This window comes from Lissotriton vulgaris, chromosome 7 (genome assembly GCF_964263255.1).
Source record: "Lissotriton vulgaris chromosome 7, aLisVul1.2, whole genome shotgun sequence".
Classification (NCBI taxonomy): Eukaryota; Metazoa; Chordata; class Amphibia; order Caudata; family Salamandridae; genus Lissotriton; species Lissotriton vulgaris.
Window position 1 is genome coordinate 93,090,437 of NC_141695.1, and position 16,998 is coordinate 93,107,434.

The window sequence follows — 16,998 nt, forward strand, 5'->3', positions numbered from 1 at the left end:
CCATCTGGGTCAGCTACCCATAACCTTGATCACCCTCAATCTTTGGGGAAGTGCTCTTGTGCCCACCTTGTCATGCTGGTCCAGTTCCTTCTGTTTGTACCCTTGATTATTCTGTTTCTTCATGCCCATGTCCACTTGGTCCTGGTCCCCTTTTATACATTCTTCTGGACCTCCTATTCAGACTTACCCTGTTCCAGTTACTCCTAATTCAGTTTTTCCTTGTCTTGTTGCATCTCATCTGTTTGTTCGTGGCCCCTTCTGGCCTTGGTAACTATGGGTCTCATGATTAGGTCTCCCTGTTCCTGGTTCATCTTGTTCTGGTCCTCGTGGATCTTGTCATTTTAGCTGTCCTGGAGGTCTATCTCCCAGTCCTTTTCGTCTGACTGGTCATCTTGCTCTTCCCACTGCTCCTAATCATTTCCCCAAGTTCACTCCACAATGACATTAGTGAGGTACAGTCTTCAAGCTCAGATATTTCTGGGGGGCTTCTGAATATCTTTTGCCGGCACATCAATTTCAATGACATAAGTGAGGGCCCAGAGGATCCAAGACCTTGCCCACTCAAAACACTGCTTAGTATGTTAAAACTGTACTACTGTTCGCAGGGGCGGGCCTGCGTGGAGGAGGGTCACTGCACCTGTTACGAGTGCAGCACTAAACCAACATAAATATAATGGTCTAATCATTGCCATGATGTGCGATTGTAAGGGGGGTGGGAGTGATTACTGTTGGAATAGCATAGCAGTGATGACACCAAATGCGAAGTGTGCACGTCAGACTGGCCGGCATTCTTTCGACGTCCAGCCTGACATGCGCACTTCTGCCCACACCTAATCCAGCAGCTGTGTTAAACAGTTGTGGGATTGCACAGGCCCCCAGTCAATGGAACGCTAGGTTAACCTGCTCTGTCCAATCCTAAAAACAGCGTGAGAGCAGCTGCAGGATTGGCTAGGTCACGTTGGTGTGAACCCAAGGTTTCTTCCGTCCAACCTCACAGAAGCAGCCTCGGAGGAGGTAGAACCGATGTTGCGCAGGTACATTTAGCATCTAACCATCCACTCGAATATTAACATTTAATCTCTAATAATGGGCCTGTCATTACAAACACTTTGAAATACACTTGAATTGGGCACTGGTCTTTGTGGGACTTTGTGCTGCTGGGGATGCTAGATAAACATGCATGTCGTGGCTGTACTAAATGCTTTCTGGGGGTCAGTATGCTGACCACTAGTAAACGCAAATCTAGTCAGGAGGCAAGATAGCTCCCAAGACCAGGAACCAACCATTTTGTCCCGTGAACAATGATAGTTCACAGGTCCACGTGACTGCACTTCTCTTGTGAGATCTCAACAGATGGAGTTGCTCCCAGCAAGGAATACCCACACCCACACAGTGTTAGAACCTGATACTGTTATCTGCATTGATATCACTGCCCTGTTGAGCACTGCGCCTGCCCTTTCCAGCTCCTTTCCATAGAGCGGAGCCAGGGAATGCGCTGTGAAGTACCTGAACCATTCCCGTAGGGTGGGTCCCCAGCCCGCTCTCGTATGGCGACCCTAGACGCCTCTGTGGAATTAGCCTTTTTTAGGAGAGCCCCCTCTGGCTTGCCTGTGTTGGGGATATTCCTATGCGGAGCGGGTGGGTCCTGTCCCACAGCGCCAGCTTCCTCCAGATGTTTCCAGATGGGTTTGGTGCAGAGGGATTCCTCGGCACTGCAAGCCAGGAAAATGGTCCCTCAAATAGTGGGGCAAAGGGACTTGTACTGAAGCCAGGATCTAGGACGCTCCTTCATTCCACTCTCTCGTTCTCTCCCCCTCTTTCCTTCTAGTCCTCACTCCTGTGGGCATGCTATTTCCATCCTCCCATCACCTCTCTGACCCACTTGTTGATGCCCTCCTTTCATGTTCTGTGACACTCTTCCTCTTTCTCTATCTAGGACTCTTTCCTCTGTCTCTGGCTCCCTAATCCCTCTCTCAATTTTAACATCTGACTGCCTCTCTTTATTTTAAACCACTATCCCTTCTAAAACATGACCAGAGTCAGATACCAAGGTCAGTATTTTTGTTTCTTAGCTGCCCCAATCAATTACTTGGGTATGTATAACGGGTCCATTTTTTCTCCGACAGTTGAGTTGTAGCTGATTGATGTCACAGCACAGTGCACTAAACAACTTTGATATCACATTTAATTAAATGCATTAACACATTATATAAACTTATGTAAAGAGGCTAAGCAAAGCAATGCACGTTAAATAAACATTGAGCATCTCTTCTAAACTAAAGTTGCACAGAAATGAAGTCTGTCATTAGAATGGGGTATTAAGTATCGGTGGTGTTTACTGTAAATTGACAATGCATGTTTACTTGTTAGCACTATCCCAAGCCTTAGGCACTGCAACAAATGTGTTACTGAGATAATTGCACTAAATACAGTGGTAATTCCCATCAGTGGTTATAGCAGGTTTCCATAGTATTAACAATGTACTTAGAAGCATTGTGCAAAAAATAGAGAGTACTTTGTGGTAACGAAATTACTGCTGGTAAATTCCATGTAAATTAGTGACATTTTAACTGTGAGGTTTCACAATGATCACCATTCTTGAATGAATACAGTGGAGAAAAGAATTCTGTTAATTATATTACCATATGTTTTTAGTATTCCACCTCCTTCTCTGTGGAACGCTCAGAAATTTTCCTCAAACACTTACATGTGTAAAAATAAATTATTTTGTCTAATAAAAGTAGCTGATCTGGCTTCGAAAAATGTGGACATTCGTGCATCCTAGCTACTGCCGATCAGTGCTGCTGCACTGGGTGCAAACTTCCTAATTTTGTGATCTCACCATCCTTACTCTTCAAGCCACCACAAGACCCCAGCAGGTAGTGGGAGTGATAGATATGAATGCTGGTTGAACTACTGTGCTGCTGCTAGGATTGATTTTTGCCTTTTTGTTTCACAGGATCAAATTGTATCTACATAGTTTAAGCAATCATATACTCATGAATGGCAACCCAAATGTAAATACCCATCTTACGTTTCCTTGAGCCTTTAGCAGAAAACAAACTATATTATACATTATATATATAATATACATTCTGGCTCGCCACACTTTAAAGACGGGAGCCTCAGGTTGCAGCCAGGCTGCAGTAATACACAACCGAGCAACAGTCATAGCCAAAAACAAAAGATAACGATGTTTATATATTGGTTTCCCAAGCTCTAACTCAGACCCAGTACCTAACAACATCATGGCTGAAGTAATTCTAATAGGCATCCCAGTTATAGCAGACAAAAACATTTCAATATGACTAACATATGAAGACAACTTACTACACGCGTAAAATACATGTAAGGACTCCGCATTGTCACTCCTGCAGCGAAAACACTTGCCATCATACCTCCCACCCCATTTCAGCATCTTTGAAGGTGTGTAATATAATTTGAAGACTGTTTTAAAAATGTAGCTTTCAGATCTGCTGATAGAAATGTTTCTTGAGCCATAATAATGGCCTTCTCCAAAGACACCTCTTGTTCACCCAGAACATTAACCCATTTTAAGTTGTTTTTCTCCAAGTTGTCTGACTTTGATGATAACAAGAATTTATATAAAGCCCCTTTACTTGCTTTTTCTTACATAAAAAATCCCGCCTTTGGAAAAACTTAAAAAACTACGTCCTGGGTAAATTATATTGCCTAGCAAAATCTGAGAATGATGAGTAAATCCCCTCCCCATCAAAAAAATCACCAATTTGAACAATACCTTTACATCTCCAATTTCTAACCGCCAAGTCTCAACAAATAGAGGGCAAGATAGGTAGAGCATTAGTGGGAGTGTAATGTGTTATCCCAGTTAAAGAAAATTTTGTCTGGATAAGTTCCCAAACCTTAAAGGCGGCCTCCATAATCCTAAAGCATGTCCTTTTATAGTAGCTGCCATCAACTTTCTTAAACAAACAATTTTTTACTTCCGCCCGAGTAATACATGAAAAATTGATGGAGCTTCTGCTGCATTACTGACCTCTTCCCCGGTCAACAATACACTCATTTTAATCAGAAAACAGGTATAATAATTAAATGTAAAATCTGGTATTGACCAACCACCCCTTTCTCTTGGCAATGTCATAAGCTGCATAGCTCTTCTAGGTCTACCAGGGACCCATACAAATTTGGCAGATGCAATTTCTAATTGCCGAAGTTGCTCTTTAGTCACCTCTTAAGAGACGGATCTAAAAAAATAAAGAACCCTGGGTAGAATATTCATTTTTAAAATATTGCCTCTAGTGCATAATTCCAACACTAATGAATTTGCTAGCTCGCAAATTGGAGGTTATCTATTTTTCTTTGACGCCCCTTGTTATCTTTGTCACCCTATTTGTTCCAATCAATTTTACTCATTGATCTGTGTTGCAAAGGCTATAAAACTCGTCACAGTTGACACCGAACATCTAGCCTTGGGCATGACAGTGGATTTGGGCTAGCCAGATAGCGATGCAAGCTGCATGAGCCCCTGGATGCTGCTTTAATCTGATGATTCTAAGGAATATTCCTTCTGAAGAAGAAAAGAATACCTAATGTCACTTCTGCTCAGGACAACTTGTAATCGTGACCTATGTGTCCTGCTGCAGCCCAATTATTGGTCTTCTACTACCAACATCTGAACAGCTGTGAGCCATTTTTCTTGCTTGAATTAGTGCCCACAGTACCCTTATTGTGCGATTTAGAAGGACATCATATAGCAGGAAACACCCAAGGGATCCCCATGGTAAATAGTGGTTGCATTACTAAGTTATTTACTTATATGCCGCGATGTGCGAACATTACTTGCAGTGGTTTGTAGGTTTTTGTAGGTTTTTATTAAATTAGCACAATTAATTAAAACCATTGCAATAGAGTATCATCATAGCGCAGTTACCACATTAAAAGCAAAAACTAAGAAAACCATCAAATTTAAGTTCATATACATATAACTAACAAGGCAATCTTGTAGTTACCATTATAATCCCGTAACAGGTTTCCAGAGCCAAGAATAAAATGAACTAGTACAGGAATACTAGGACAGGGGGCGAAAAAAGTCGGTGATACATTTTTTTGTGGGGAGGAACTGGAAGGGCAGGAGGCAGAGAGGGTAAAAAGAGATTGTCCAGGAGTCTCACATATTTTCCAGACCTTACAAGCACTTGAGTGTCTAAGGAAATAAAGCAAAGGCAGATGCCTCCCAACATGTTCTGATGCCCCATTTTAAATATAAGGGTATTAAAAGAAGTCTTCTGGGAGCGTCAAGGGCGGGACAACAGCACAAAAAATGCAACCATTATTCAGACCTGTAGTTGCACAGTCTGCAGGCCCCCTCCTCACTTGTTGGAGCCCATTGGTTGGAGGCAGTGGAGCACAGACCTAAGAGACGCATGAACATTATGTTCGTCCAGGCCACTGCTTTCAGATTTTCCAGTAGGTAAGATTGAGGTACCCCAGGGAGGTATGAGTTATTCAAGTGAAGAAGGATAGTTGATTTTTTTAGAACCTGGATGTCCATCCGGTAGGACATTTGTCTGACCTGCTTATTGATAACCTTTTCCAGACTGTGAATGGAATAGTGTCTGCGGTTAGTAATGAGTTGTTGATGTCTACCGTTCTTTTGGCCTTTATAATTTGATGATTTCACAGATTCCCAGAGCTGACAAGAGTTTATTTTAACCGGGCTTTTAGGGTGTTGTCTGCAGCTTTTAGTGTCATTATAAAGTATTTCAGGGTATCAGCCTTACAGAAAATATATTGTCTTTGAATGCCCAGCTCCAGTAGTAGTCTTGCCCTGTGGATGAAATTCAGAAGATGGAAGATTTTTTTTATAAATCAAAACTTGGGCATGGTCTAGACTGGCCGAGCATGCACCAGGAAAGGCCTGATGCCCATAGTTTAAGGTGGGGAGAGGAGTAGCTTTAATCACCTTCAGAATGGGTTCTGCAGAAGGACGACTCGGGACTGATTGAGTCAGGTCAGAGAGTATGTTATTGCTCCAGCTTTCTTTTTCAAGACAGCTAGGTGGGCTGATGGTTTGGAAGACTCACTAAACCAGACCCCCAGGTAATTGTGTTTTGATGTTGTTTTGAACTTTGCGGGCCAAATGTTCCACCTTAAACTTTTATTGTTCTTGCAACAGCCGAATATCAAAACCTTTGTCTTTTCCTGGTTGATTTTTAGAGCGTTAGCAGTATTATATTTGTGGAGCGTGCTTAAGGCTCGTTGGAGGCCAGATTTTGCCTGGTCCATTATAACAATATCGTCAGCATATTGCAAAATGTGCAGGTTCGCTGTTGTGAGGCGCAGTTTTGTTGGAAGGAGATTGCTTTTCTCCAGGAGTCTTCCAAGGTCGGCGGTGTAAAGGTTGAACAAAAGGGGGTTGAGAATGCAATCTTGCTTTAGGCCGTCAGAGGTTGGAATTTTTGCAGAGACTGTCAATGGGGCAGTTCTGACTCGTACCCATGTGTTCTTATACAAGGAGATAAGGGCTCCTAGCAGACTCTGAGGGATCCCCCACTTGTCTAATTTCCTCCATAAGGTGTTGCGAGACAATTCATCAAAGGCAGCGCTATAGTCTATAAAGCAGCAAAAAGGGGGAAATTATTTTTTTGCGCTTCTTGTTGACTCAGGATGGCTAAAGTGGTGATGTTGTCTATTGTGGAGGCCCAGGATCGAAACCCAGTTTGAAAGTATGGTAGAATGTTGTTTTCCGCTGCCCATTTTTCTAGCGACTTGAGAAGACACCGAGCATATACCTTGGCCTCAAGATCTAATAGGGCAATGAGTCGATAATTAGCTGGGAGAGAGGGATCTCCTTTCTTAAAAATTGGGCACAAGATCAAGCCTTTGCATGAGTCTGGAAACCAATAGGTAGTACACGTGTTGTTGTATAAGGGGACAAATAGCTTAGCCCAATCTTCCAGCGCACATTTAAATACTGCAGATGGAAGGCCGTTGAGCCCGGGAGCGCCAAGATTTTTCATGGCTTTCAAACACTTGGAGACCTCGGCCGGAGTAGTCAGCTCATCGGTTTCTGTCTGCGTAGTATCGACATGATCTCTAATTTCGCCCTCCACAGGGTCCAGGGTATCACAGCAGTATTGTTAAATCACATGCTCGGACCAATCTTCTCCATGGACCGCGTCCCCCCTGCTCTTATTGGAGGAACGAAGTTTGTTTATATGGTTCCAAAAATGGGTCAGGTTTTTTCAACAGGGCAAATATTTTTAGCCAGTCATTCTGTTCTTTTTGTCTCTTGGCTTCCCATGATGATTTTTTGTAGGTTTTGCGCAGTAAGGCCATTTTATTAGCAGAGTGCTCTGTGCCTTTGAATTTGTGCAGGCGCTCAGCCGTCCTTGGGGCTCTTCTTTGGATGGATAACACCGGGTTAAAGGTCTGCTTTTGGCGAGGCCTGGGGGGTCTATGGTGAGCTTCAGGGCCTGTTAAAGGGTCTCGTAAATTGACAATGGCATTGTCCCATCAGTGATGGAAGTTTGTGGGAGCATTTTGCGTGAAGTTTGGAGTTGTTCCCATGAGCCAAGTGCCCACCTTATCAGAACCCGAAGCATCCCATTTAATTTGTCTGACTAGAGTGTGAAGTTTGACCTGCATTGAATGCCCCACTTCAGTTATTTCGGCAGCGGCAGGCACATGCAGGTCCATTGTTACAGTCAAAGGGTTATGGTCGCTCTCAGTGCGAGTGGGGATTTCCATTATGATTAATTTATTTGCCAGAGATGGTGATAAAAAAATGCAGTCAATGGTCGAAAGATTCTTAAATGTTGGCGACAGATGGGCACTGGGATCCTGTTTAAATATGATTTGCTTCGCAGAACGCAAATTATAATTGGTTAAAAAGGTGGTCATGACTTCTTGCTCTTTAGTTTTTATGACTGAATGGGGGTTGGAAACCAGGTCTCTGATGTTGAAATCGCCTAGTAGAAGTAATTCTGCAGAGGCAAATTCCAATAAAAGTTCTTCTAGATGTTTGACCAATAGGAATGTTGCCATTGATTTTGATGTTTTAGTCATGTTGTGGTAACAGTTAATTAAGAGCAAGGGAAAGGTCCTGCTTGAAGTTGAAAGACCGGTAATTAGTACAGTTTGCCCTGCCATTAAGTTCCAATAGATGGGAGTAGCTGCGATCTTGCACCTGTGTTTAATGAAAATGGAGAGGCCCCCAGAAGGTCTTCCATAGGAATTGGGCTGGGAGGCTGATTTAAAGAGTTCATAATAGCCGTGGAGAGCTGATGCAGATAGAGACCAAGTCACTTGAAATCAGGTGATGTCACTTTTATTCAGATATTCCACTGCTGATTTGCATGAGAGGGTTGATTTTAACCCGGCTGCATTCCAAGAAGAAATGGTCAGTTTGGAGTCTGACCGTTTGGCTTCTCCGTTAGGAGGAGTACTGCTCGGAGCATATGGTTGGAGGCTCTCGATGGAAGTACCCGTAGCAGCTGTGAATATTGTGGGAGACAGGGTGACTGGATTTACAGCTCACCAGACGTTGATTGTTATTACATGAGATGTTTATGAGATTATCCGCTTTCGAAGCGTCCGGAAGCCAAACATGGGTTGCACCCCGAGTCTCCTTCAGTACGCTGATGTACGGCCTCACTGGATCATCCTGAAGAAGAAGGTGGGGATATTTTTGATGTAGGGGGACCCAGCCTCTTTGAAGCCCCAGTCTTCAAAGAGGCTGGCTTCCCTAAAAATTGCATCCCTTAGGGATTCTCGAGACCACGTTGTAACAGTTGCTTCCGAACCCCCTTTGCCTGGTATTGAGGGAAACTTGACCTATGTAAGATCTGAAGAATTAACCCCAGAAAGCACCGGAACATGGTTAAATAAGCAGATGAGGTTGTTTCTATTAAAGATGTCGTGCGGGCCCTTGTGTACAAAGTGAGGAAAAAAAACAAGTTCTGCGTCTTTTTCCGGACTTTGGTATTTCTGTCTCCGAGCTATTTCAGGTAAAGGCACGGGGACCTTGAGATGTTGGGGTTGAACTTCAGATAGACAATTATTCCCCACCATTTGACTTTGCCCTCCCGAGGCAGACTGAGAAGGCCTCTGCATTTGTATAGGGTGATCCCGAAGAGTTTTGGTTGGGTAACCTGATGAGTGACACCGTCAGTACACCTTCTGTTGTAATTTGAAAATCTACGTTGGTTTGTTTTGCATTTTCCGAGCACTTGTTTGGGCTGTTCCATATATTTGGGACTTCCCTTAGTGGCTGAGCTTTGCTGTCTTGCCTGCCCAGGCTTTAGCCTTGAGAGGCTATCCCCTTGGATCCATGCTTCGCGATTGTAGCGTATAGTTCAGTGATTCCGGAGGCCGGGGGAGTTCCCTTAGGCACTTCCTGTGTTAATGACTGGAGATAATCGATGATTTAGAAAAGGGGGGTCTTTACATGCAGTGAAATAACATTTAGTTTGTCTTAATGTATCACCAATGAAATTCAAATTCAAATCAATAGAAACATGATCAATGCATGGAATTCTCTATTGGGTTTTTAGGACATGTATCAATATTTGTTGAATTATCGTTTTTTTAGGGCAATGGAATAATCTTCTATTTACATTAGTGGATCATTCTGATGGTACTCTGAACGTAGTTTGCGAGAATCCTGTGATATTTTCAGAAAAATGTTTCCTGCTTTTTTTTCAGTGCAGCATAATTCTAGTCTAATAGTGTGTTTAAGAAAACATGTTACTTTATTAGCATCCCTAAATGTAGCACATCTACTGTGAGGGTTTACATGGTTTTCATAATTATTTCGAGTTTGTAGAATTTTATGAAAATAGGAAAATATGCTGACCAAACGTTTATTGTGATATAAACTGTGAGATAACATTATGCCCCTAATTCAAGGATAATGACTAGCGGCAAATAGCAATTTTAAGACTATCTGGTGCCTAACTTCTGATGATTTTTTTCAGCTACAAGACAGTGTTATAATGAATAAGCAGTCATTATCATTTGAAATCTCTTTATTGATGTCATGACTATAATTTCCCAGTTCTATATTAACCTTCTTGCTTTCTCAAATTTGCTTGAAAATGCACCATTTACCCACTCTTTTGTCCAAAGTTTCAAAATAAAAGGGAGAACTGTCTTATGACAGTCGCGCTCACTCACTATGTTTGCTCGCCACAGGGCTCTTATCCCGAATTTTTATGCATTACCACTTTCAAATGTCACCAGCCGCCACTGACCATTACCAAGATGCATTGTGTGGGTGGCTAAAATGTCAGGGAGGCTAATGGGGCTGCTCATGACATAGGACAAATAAATATCTATGCTTAAAACTGGCTCTATCGGGTAAATATTATGACACGTTTTTAATATTTAGCTGGCATCTGAGTGAACAGACACTCCTCTTGGTAATTACCCAGGTGAAGTGCTCACCTCTCTCTTAATTTTACATCCCCAGTTCAACCGAAGCCCCCTTACTTTGTCCCACTCAATTTACATCTTGCTAGTATCCCGGAGCACTCTGTCCCCAAACAACAACTGCCACTGAACGTGTCCCTCCAACTGTGGCCCAGACACCACCTATCACTCTGCACTCCTGTATGCTGCTGCCTGCCGACTGCTCTTCTGTTGTCGGGTCTGAAATGCTAACCAAGAATCAGGGGCCCTTAAAAAGAATCTCACAATTAGAGCAAGGCCTTCCTTAAATAGCACAAAATAAGACTAGCCCTCAAAAATCAACAAAAAAGAACATAATATCCTGGACCTTAAAAATCCAATGAATTTCCATAAGTGATTAGAACAATTATGCTGCAGGCTTTAAAACTATACTCATTATTCTCAGCAGACAGCGAAATACTCCTAGACTGCAGGGCAAATATGTATGCACCATATCCTGAACCAGAGGCTTCATTCCTATGTTTCTTATTTGAATGTTATATAAGGATAAATGGTATTATTCAAAATATATTTTAGTGTTTTTTTTCATCTGTAAACAACATAGCTTAATTAATGGACTTACCCTTGTATATTTGTATATCTGCTTAATTTCTATGCTTCACACATGCTGCATCCCCATTACAAGATGGCCATGACTCTACCATTGGGTTTGGTCCCTTTGTTCTTCATGTCAAGCTAAATAAAGAGCTCTTTCATACTATTTATCCAGCCGCCAGTCAAACAGTGTATGATCTCTACTACTTAGACTGTAGCTGGATAAACAGTGAAGAATGAGATATTTAGCCTGCAGCTGGAGATTATGCGCAATGCTGCTGGGTAAATAGCAGAGGATATGTACTATTTGGCCGGCTGCCAGATAAATAACCATTTCCCTAATATAACTATATGGTCTCACAACTCTGTTGTCGTTCCAGTACCTTCATACCACCCCTTGGCTGCTCATGACGAGCTCAGCTCGTCATGCAGTACACTGGTCGTGTGCTTATGACGAGCTGAGCTCGTCATGAACAATGGGGATGGAGGATCTGCAGCACAGGAGGAAAATCTCCCTAGCAGCCAAGGTGTTAATGGAGCTTTAGTTCTGCTTTATTGAGATGTATCATTATTAGCATATATGTGGTTCTCTGCAGTTTTAGTAATAGGGGTGTTGGTAGAGCATAGTGCTTAGTACTTGTGGCTGGTGATCTCGACCAACTCCTCAAACGCCAATTTGCTGACTGTTCCAGCTTTTAGACTCAGAACGAGGGTTGGCAAATACTAGGATATAAGGCATGGAATAAACCCACATCTCGGCGTCATAGAACGGGAACCTGAGTTCCGTAAGGCATTAAAGACCTGGATTTTCAATCTCCCTGACACCTGTGCCAGAGCTTTAGTATAATCATCTTAGCAGGACTAGAGAAAGAAATCTGACCAGCATTTAGATCTTCCTGATCAGTATAGGCGCCAAGGTGCTCCATGGAGTGATAGCTGCGCGGTACAAATACCAGTTTACATTACATTACATTACATTATATACCATCTGGATAGATTGGCAGTGCTGAGATGAAAATGAAATATAATCATATGAATATGGCAGATGCTAAAATGGACGTGAAAAACTCTGGAAAGCATCAGATGAGCAATGAGATATGTAATATGTCTTCGAAATGAAGAAAGTATGAACATTGATTTTATAGGTGCTGAAACCAAGATGGCATGCTGACATTAAAATAACGTACTAAAGAAACGTACTAAAAAAATAAGTGTTGACATGAATATTATGCTCATTTTAAAATAATTAAATATTGATTATAATAAAAGACTGGAAATAGATCCACAGGTGTGTAGTAAAGTGAACTCTTACATGGTCTTATCTCGCTCAAAATGGAATTCTGGCACAACAAACATGAGGATTTTGCATCACAAGAACATGCAATATATTCACATAGCACCAGAAATGTAGAAATATCAAGGATACAAGATATCAAATTCTGGAAAAAATCTTTGGTAATACATAAAATGCATAAATACAATTTATATGCCCCAGAAGATAAAAACACACATTCTGTCAAATGCTATCTTGTAGACTGCATCTTCCTCAAGGTGTTTTTAAATTCTGTGTTTTTCAGGCTATATATAATGGGATTACATAGTGGTGTTACAACAACATATGACAGAGACAATACTTTGTTGTATTTTATTGAAGCTGTTGATGCTGGTCGCATGTACGTGGAACAGATAACTCCATAGAATAATATAACCACAGTGAGGTGGGAGCCACAGGTGGAAAAGGCCTTGCGTCTTCCTTCTCTAGACCGGATTTTCAGGATTGTTGAGATGATGTTAATGTAAGATGCGATAGTTAAAGCAAAAGGTGCAACTCCAACTAGAGTACCCATGACGTAGTTTGCTGCCTCAACAACACGAGTAAGGCTGCATGAAAGCTTTATTACAGCTGGCACATCACAGAAGAAATGGTTGATTGTGTGAGACCCGCAAAATGAGAGCCTAGATAATATTACGGTGTGTGGTATTGGGTCTATGAAACTAATTAACCAACATCCGGCAGCCAGCTTCATGCAAACTACATCATTCATGGTGGTCACATACCGTAAAGGATTGCAAATAGCCACATATCGATCATAAGCCATGACAGTTAGAAGGAACATTTCCGTAGACACCATGAAAATGAACAAAAACATCTGCAGCAAGCATCCACTTAGAGAAATGTGTGTTGCCTCCAGAAAGAAGTGAGCCAGCATGTATGGGAAAATGATTGTTGTGTAGGTGATGTCAGTAAAGGCTAGGTTTGTTAGGAAAAAATACATGGGTGTGTGCAATTGTGTGTTGGAATAAACAACCAACATGATAAGAAGGTTCCCCACAAGTACTAAGAAGTAAATCATCAAAAAGGCCAAAAAAAGTGGAACTAGAAGATGTGGAAAATCAGAGAAACCCACAATGATGAACTCAGCCGCTAGAGATTGATTGTGTCCTGCCATTTGTAATGGAATGCAGTCTTCTGGTGTTGGTAGATGTTAGACCTGACATCTTTTGGCGTGATTACCCCTATCTTTTTGCCTCTGCCTCCTGTATTTTTGATGCTGTGCTGGATTTCGTTTTTGCTGGTTTAGATGCTTTGGACGCTCTGCCACTGCTGATCAGTGCCAGAGTGGAAGTGCTCCCTATGTAAATTGTTATTCCGATTGGATATACATGTTTGGCATATTTGTATCACCATGAAGTCCCTAGTAAAGTGCACTGGGTGTGCCAGGGCTGGTGATGGCAAATGCTACTAGTGGGCCTGCAGCACTGATTGTGCCACCCACAGGAGTAGCTCTAAAATGGTGTCTCGGGCCTGCCACTGCAGCGCCTACGGGCAGTTTAGACCTGCCATGTCCTCCTGGTCAGTGTCCCCACTGACCAGGCCTAACCCTTCCCTTTTCGTGCACATCAGTCACCCCTATGGAAGGCCCAAGGTACCCCCCTGGGCAGGGTGCAGTGTATGTGAAAGGTAGAGCATGTACTAGTGCAGGTACCATGCTCTGGTAGTGAATTACAGCCATTTTCGTTTTTCACTATTGTAAGGCTATCTTGCTCCATAGGTTAACATGGGGGATGCTGGCTACAGTGGTTAACAGCATTTCTTCCCATAGGAACAAGATAGGACATAAGTATCTAGTATCCCTGAACTCAGAATTTAATAATACATCTTTTAGGAAAGGTGGTTTTTAAATCCTGTGTTTGAGAACAGCACTTTTAGAAAGTTGCTGTTCTCTTGTCTGACCCTTCTGTGTGCCTGGGCCTGTTTGTGTATTGACTGTCTGGTTTGTGAGTGACAGGGGCTGGGGAATTCCCCCAGAGGCTGGATGAGTCAGCACTAGGCTGAATGAAGCAATTGCAACCTGAGTGGTGGGAGGAGTTAGCACCTGGGCTGAATAGGGCTGTGCCTGCCTGCCACAATGCTGGCTCCACCTCCTGCTGGGCGGCTGAGGACCCTGCCCCTCACTCTGAAAGGAAAGATGCAGCCAGCAAAACAAGGTACTCAGGATCCACCCAGAACTGGTTCAGACCGGGCTCAGGGCCCACATGCACAGAGAGAACAAAGACTTTAGGGGTATAAGTACAGGACCCCTGACAACAGAAAATTAGATCATCCTGGAAATCAAGAAGGAACCTCTGCCAAGGAGAAAGCTGACTCTGAAGAAGGAAGACTGTCCTGCTGTTGCTCTGCTGGACTGACCTGCTGTTGCTTTGCTGCCAAGGAGAGGGGAAGGACTTTGCTGTGAGCTGTGTCCCCTGTCTTGTAAGGAATCTCCAAGGGCCTGAGAAGAGCTGGCTCCCTGTTTTTGAAGTCCCAGGAACAAAAGGACTTCACCCCCAGTCTCCCTGAACTCTGCTGAGAGAGTTCTGTCCTTCCTCGAGTGCTTGATCCAGTTGTGGGGCCTCTGGAAGTTGAACCTGAGCTGGGAAGCTTGAAACTAAGCTTGAGAGACTTTTGAATCCGAAAAGTGTCGCATCGCTCGCTTGCGGAGCGCATCCCCGACAGTACGAGAAGTTTCCCGCCGCTACGAAGGTAGAGATCGGCGCAGCGCCTGACGCCGCTGCGAGAGCCGTCGCATCCTTCGTTTGCGGGACGCACCAGACCGGTGCGGGAGAATCGAACATCGCTGCGAGTGTCGTCGCAGAGCCTGTCGTCGCTGGGTGAGATCACCGCACCGCTTGCTTGCGGACCGCATCACGTCGCTGCGAACATCGTCGCAGAACCATCGCATCGAGGAGCTGCGAGAGAGAGGATCACCGCTGGACCGCGCATCGTCGCCCCGGAGATCGTCGCAGCCCCTACGAGATCATCGCATCGTACCTTTGCGAGAACAGACTTCCTACGGAACCTACGCACCGGAATCTACGCAAGCTGCCTTCCTCCCCATACAGACCGGATTCGTCGCAACACGCCCGCTGCTGCAGCGGGGCTGTCGCATCGCCTCCCCAGGGTCTCAGGAGTAACGCATCGCTTGTTTCCACCGCACCAGCTTCCTGCTTGTGGAACTTTGTTGCATCTAAAAGGTACTGTGAGTAAACGTGACGCAACTGTGAACTTTTCACGCATCTGTGGATTATTTTAACGCAACTTAAAGAACTTTGATTACAACCTGAAGAACTCTTTTTGAAACCATATCCTTGAACTGTATGTTGGATTTTTGCCGTTTTGGTCTTGTGTAGTTTAGAATAAATATCTTTATTTTCCTAAACTGTTGTGGAATCAGTTTGTGGTGTTTTCACTGTGTTACTGTGAGTGTTGGTACAAATACTTAACGCATTGCCTCTAGTTAGCCTAGACTGCTCAGGCCAAGCTACCTTGAGGGCGAGCAGGGGTTATCTGAGAGGGTTATCTCCTTGTCCTGACTAGAAGCAAGGGTCCCTATTTGGACAGTGGTACCTACCTCTGCCAACTAGAGACCCCCAGTTCTAACATTGGTGGCAGCGGTGGGATTTGAACTTGTATTTGTACTTGACCCACAGTAATTGGTGTACATCACTAGTGAGTGCAGACCATTACGCCACCGCATACTACTGGTTTTTGAGTTTTTGAATTCTGTTGTTGAGTAACTCTTCGAAAAGCATCATGTCTCAGAATGGGAAGGCACCCAGTGAGAGGGCAGAAGCAGAATTAGAGTTTTGCATTGAAGATTTGTGTTCATACAGAGTTGAGCAACTGAAGAAATTCTGCCTTGAGTTTGAGTGCCCCATAAAAAGCACCTACAGAAAGGAGGAGCTACAGAGAATCTTGAGAGCCCATTGGGAGGCACGAGAGGAAGATGATGTGGATGTAGAAAATGCTTTTCAAAGCACAGATCTGCCAGTGGGCAGAGTAGGCTCAGGAGCTGGCAGCAACCACTCCGGTAGGGGCCTCACCCCAGAAGAGTTACAGGAAAATCAAAGAATAAGAGAATATGACTTGGAAGTCATGAAAATGAAACTGAGGCAATTGGAGTTGGAGAAAGAAAGGGCAGCGGAAGACAAGAGAGAGGCCCGCGCCTTAGAGGAAAAGAAATTGCTTTTGGATCATGAATTGAGAATAAAAGAGCTGGATCTGAAAAACAAGGAGGTGGATGCCAGTTCTAATGGTGGCAGCGCGCAGCCAGTGCATGGGGGTAAAGTATATATTCCCAAAGACCTGGTACAGAATTACCATAGGAGTGAGGATATTTATGCCTGGTTCACTTCGTATGAAATTGCATTGAAGATGAATGATGTGCCTGACAAGTATTGGGGGGCGGGCCTGTGGAAACATTTTGAGGCGTCTGGGAGGAGTGCTCTAGAACCTTTAGAGTTGACAGGTGCCATGACCTACCCCAATATGAAGGAGGCCTTATGTCTCAGGTATGGCCTTACTCCAGAGCAGTACAGACTGCAGTTTAGAAACTCCAAGAAGAAAGAGTCGGAGACTTGGATGGAGTGTGTGAATGGGTACTCGCGTGCACTGGAAGGTTGGATGAAGGGCAGTAAAGTAACTGATTTGAAGGGGTTGTTGCATTTAATCAGTTGGGAGCACTTGAGTAG

At 43.6% G+C, this 16,998-nt stretch overlaps 1 protein-coding gene across 1 annotated transcript; it reads right to left on the reverse strand.

Annotated features, from left to right (window-relative positions):
• Positions 1-12,509: 12,509 nt before the first annotated feature.
• LOC147700889 (olfactory receptor 5V1-like) lies at positions 12,510-13,436 on the reverse strand. Its single transcript, XM_086928529.1, has one exon. It carries the CDS (start codon positions 13,434-13,436, stop codon positions 12,510-12,512), a length of 927 nt encoding a protein of 308 aa, XP_086784655.1.
• Positions 13,437-16,998: the final 3,562 nt, after the last annotated feature.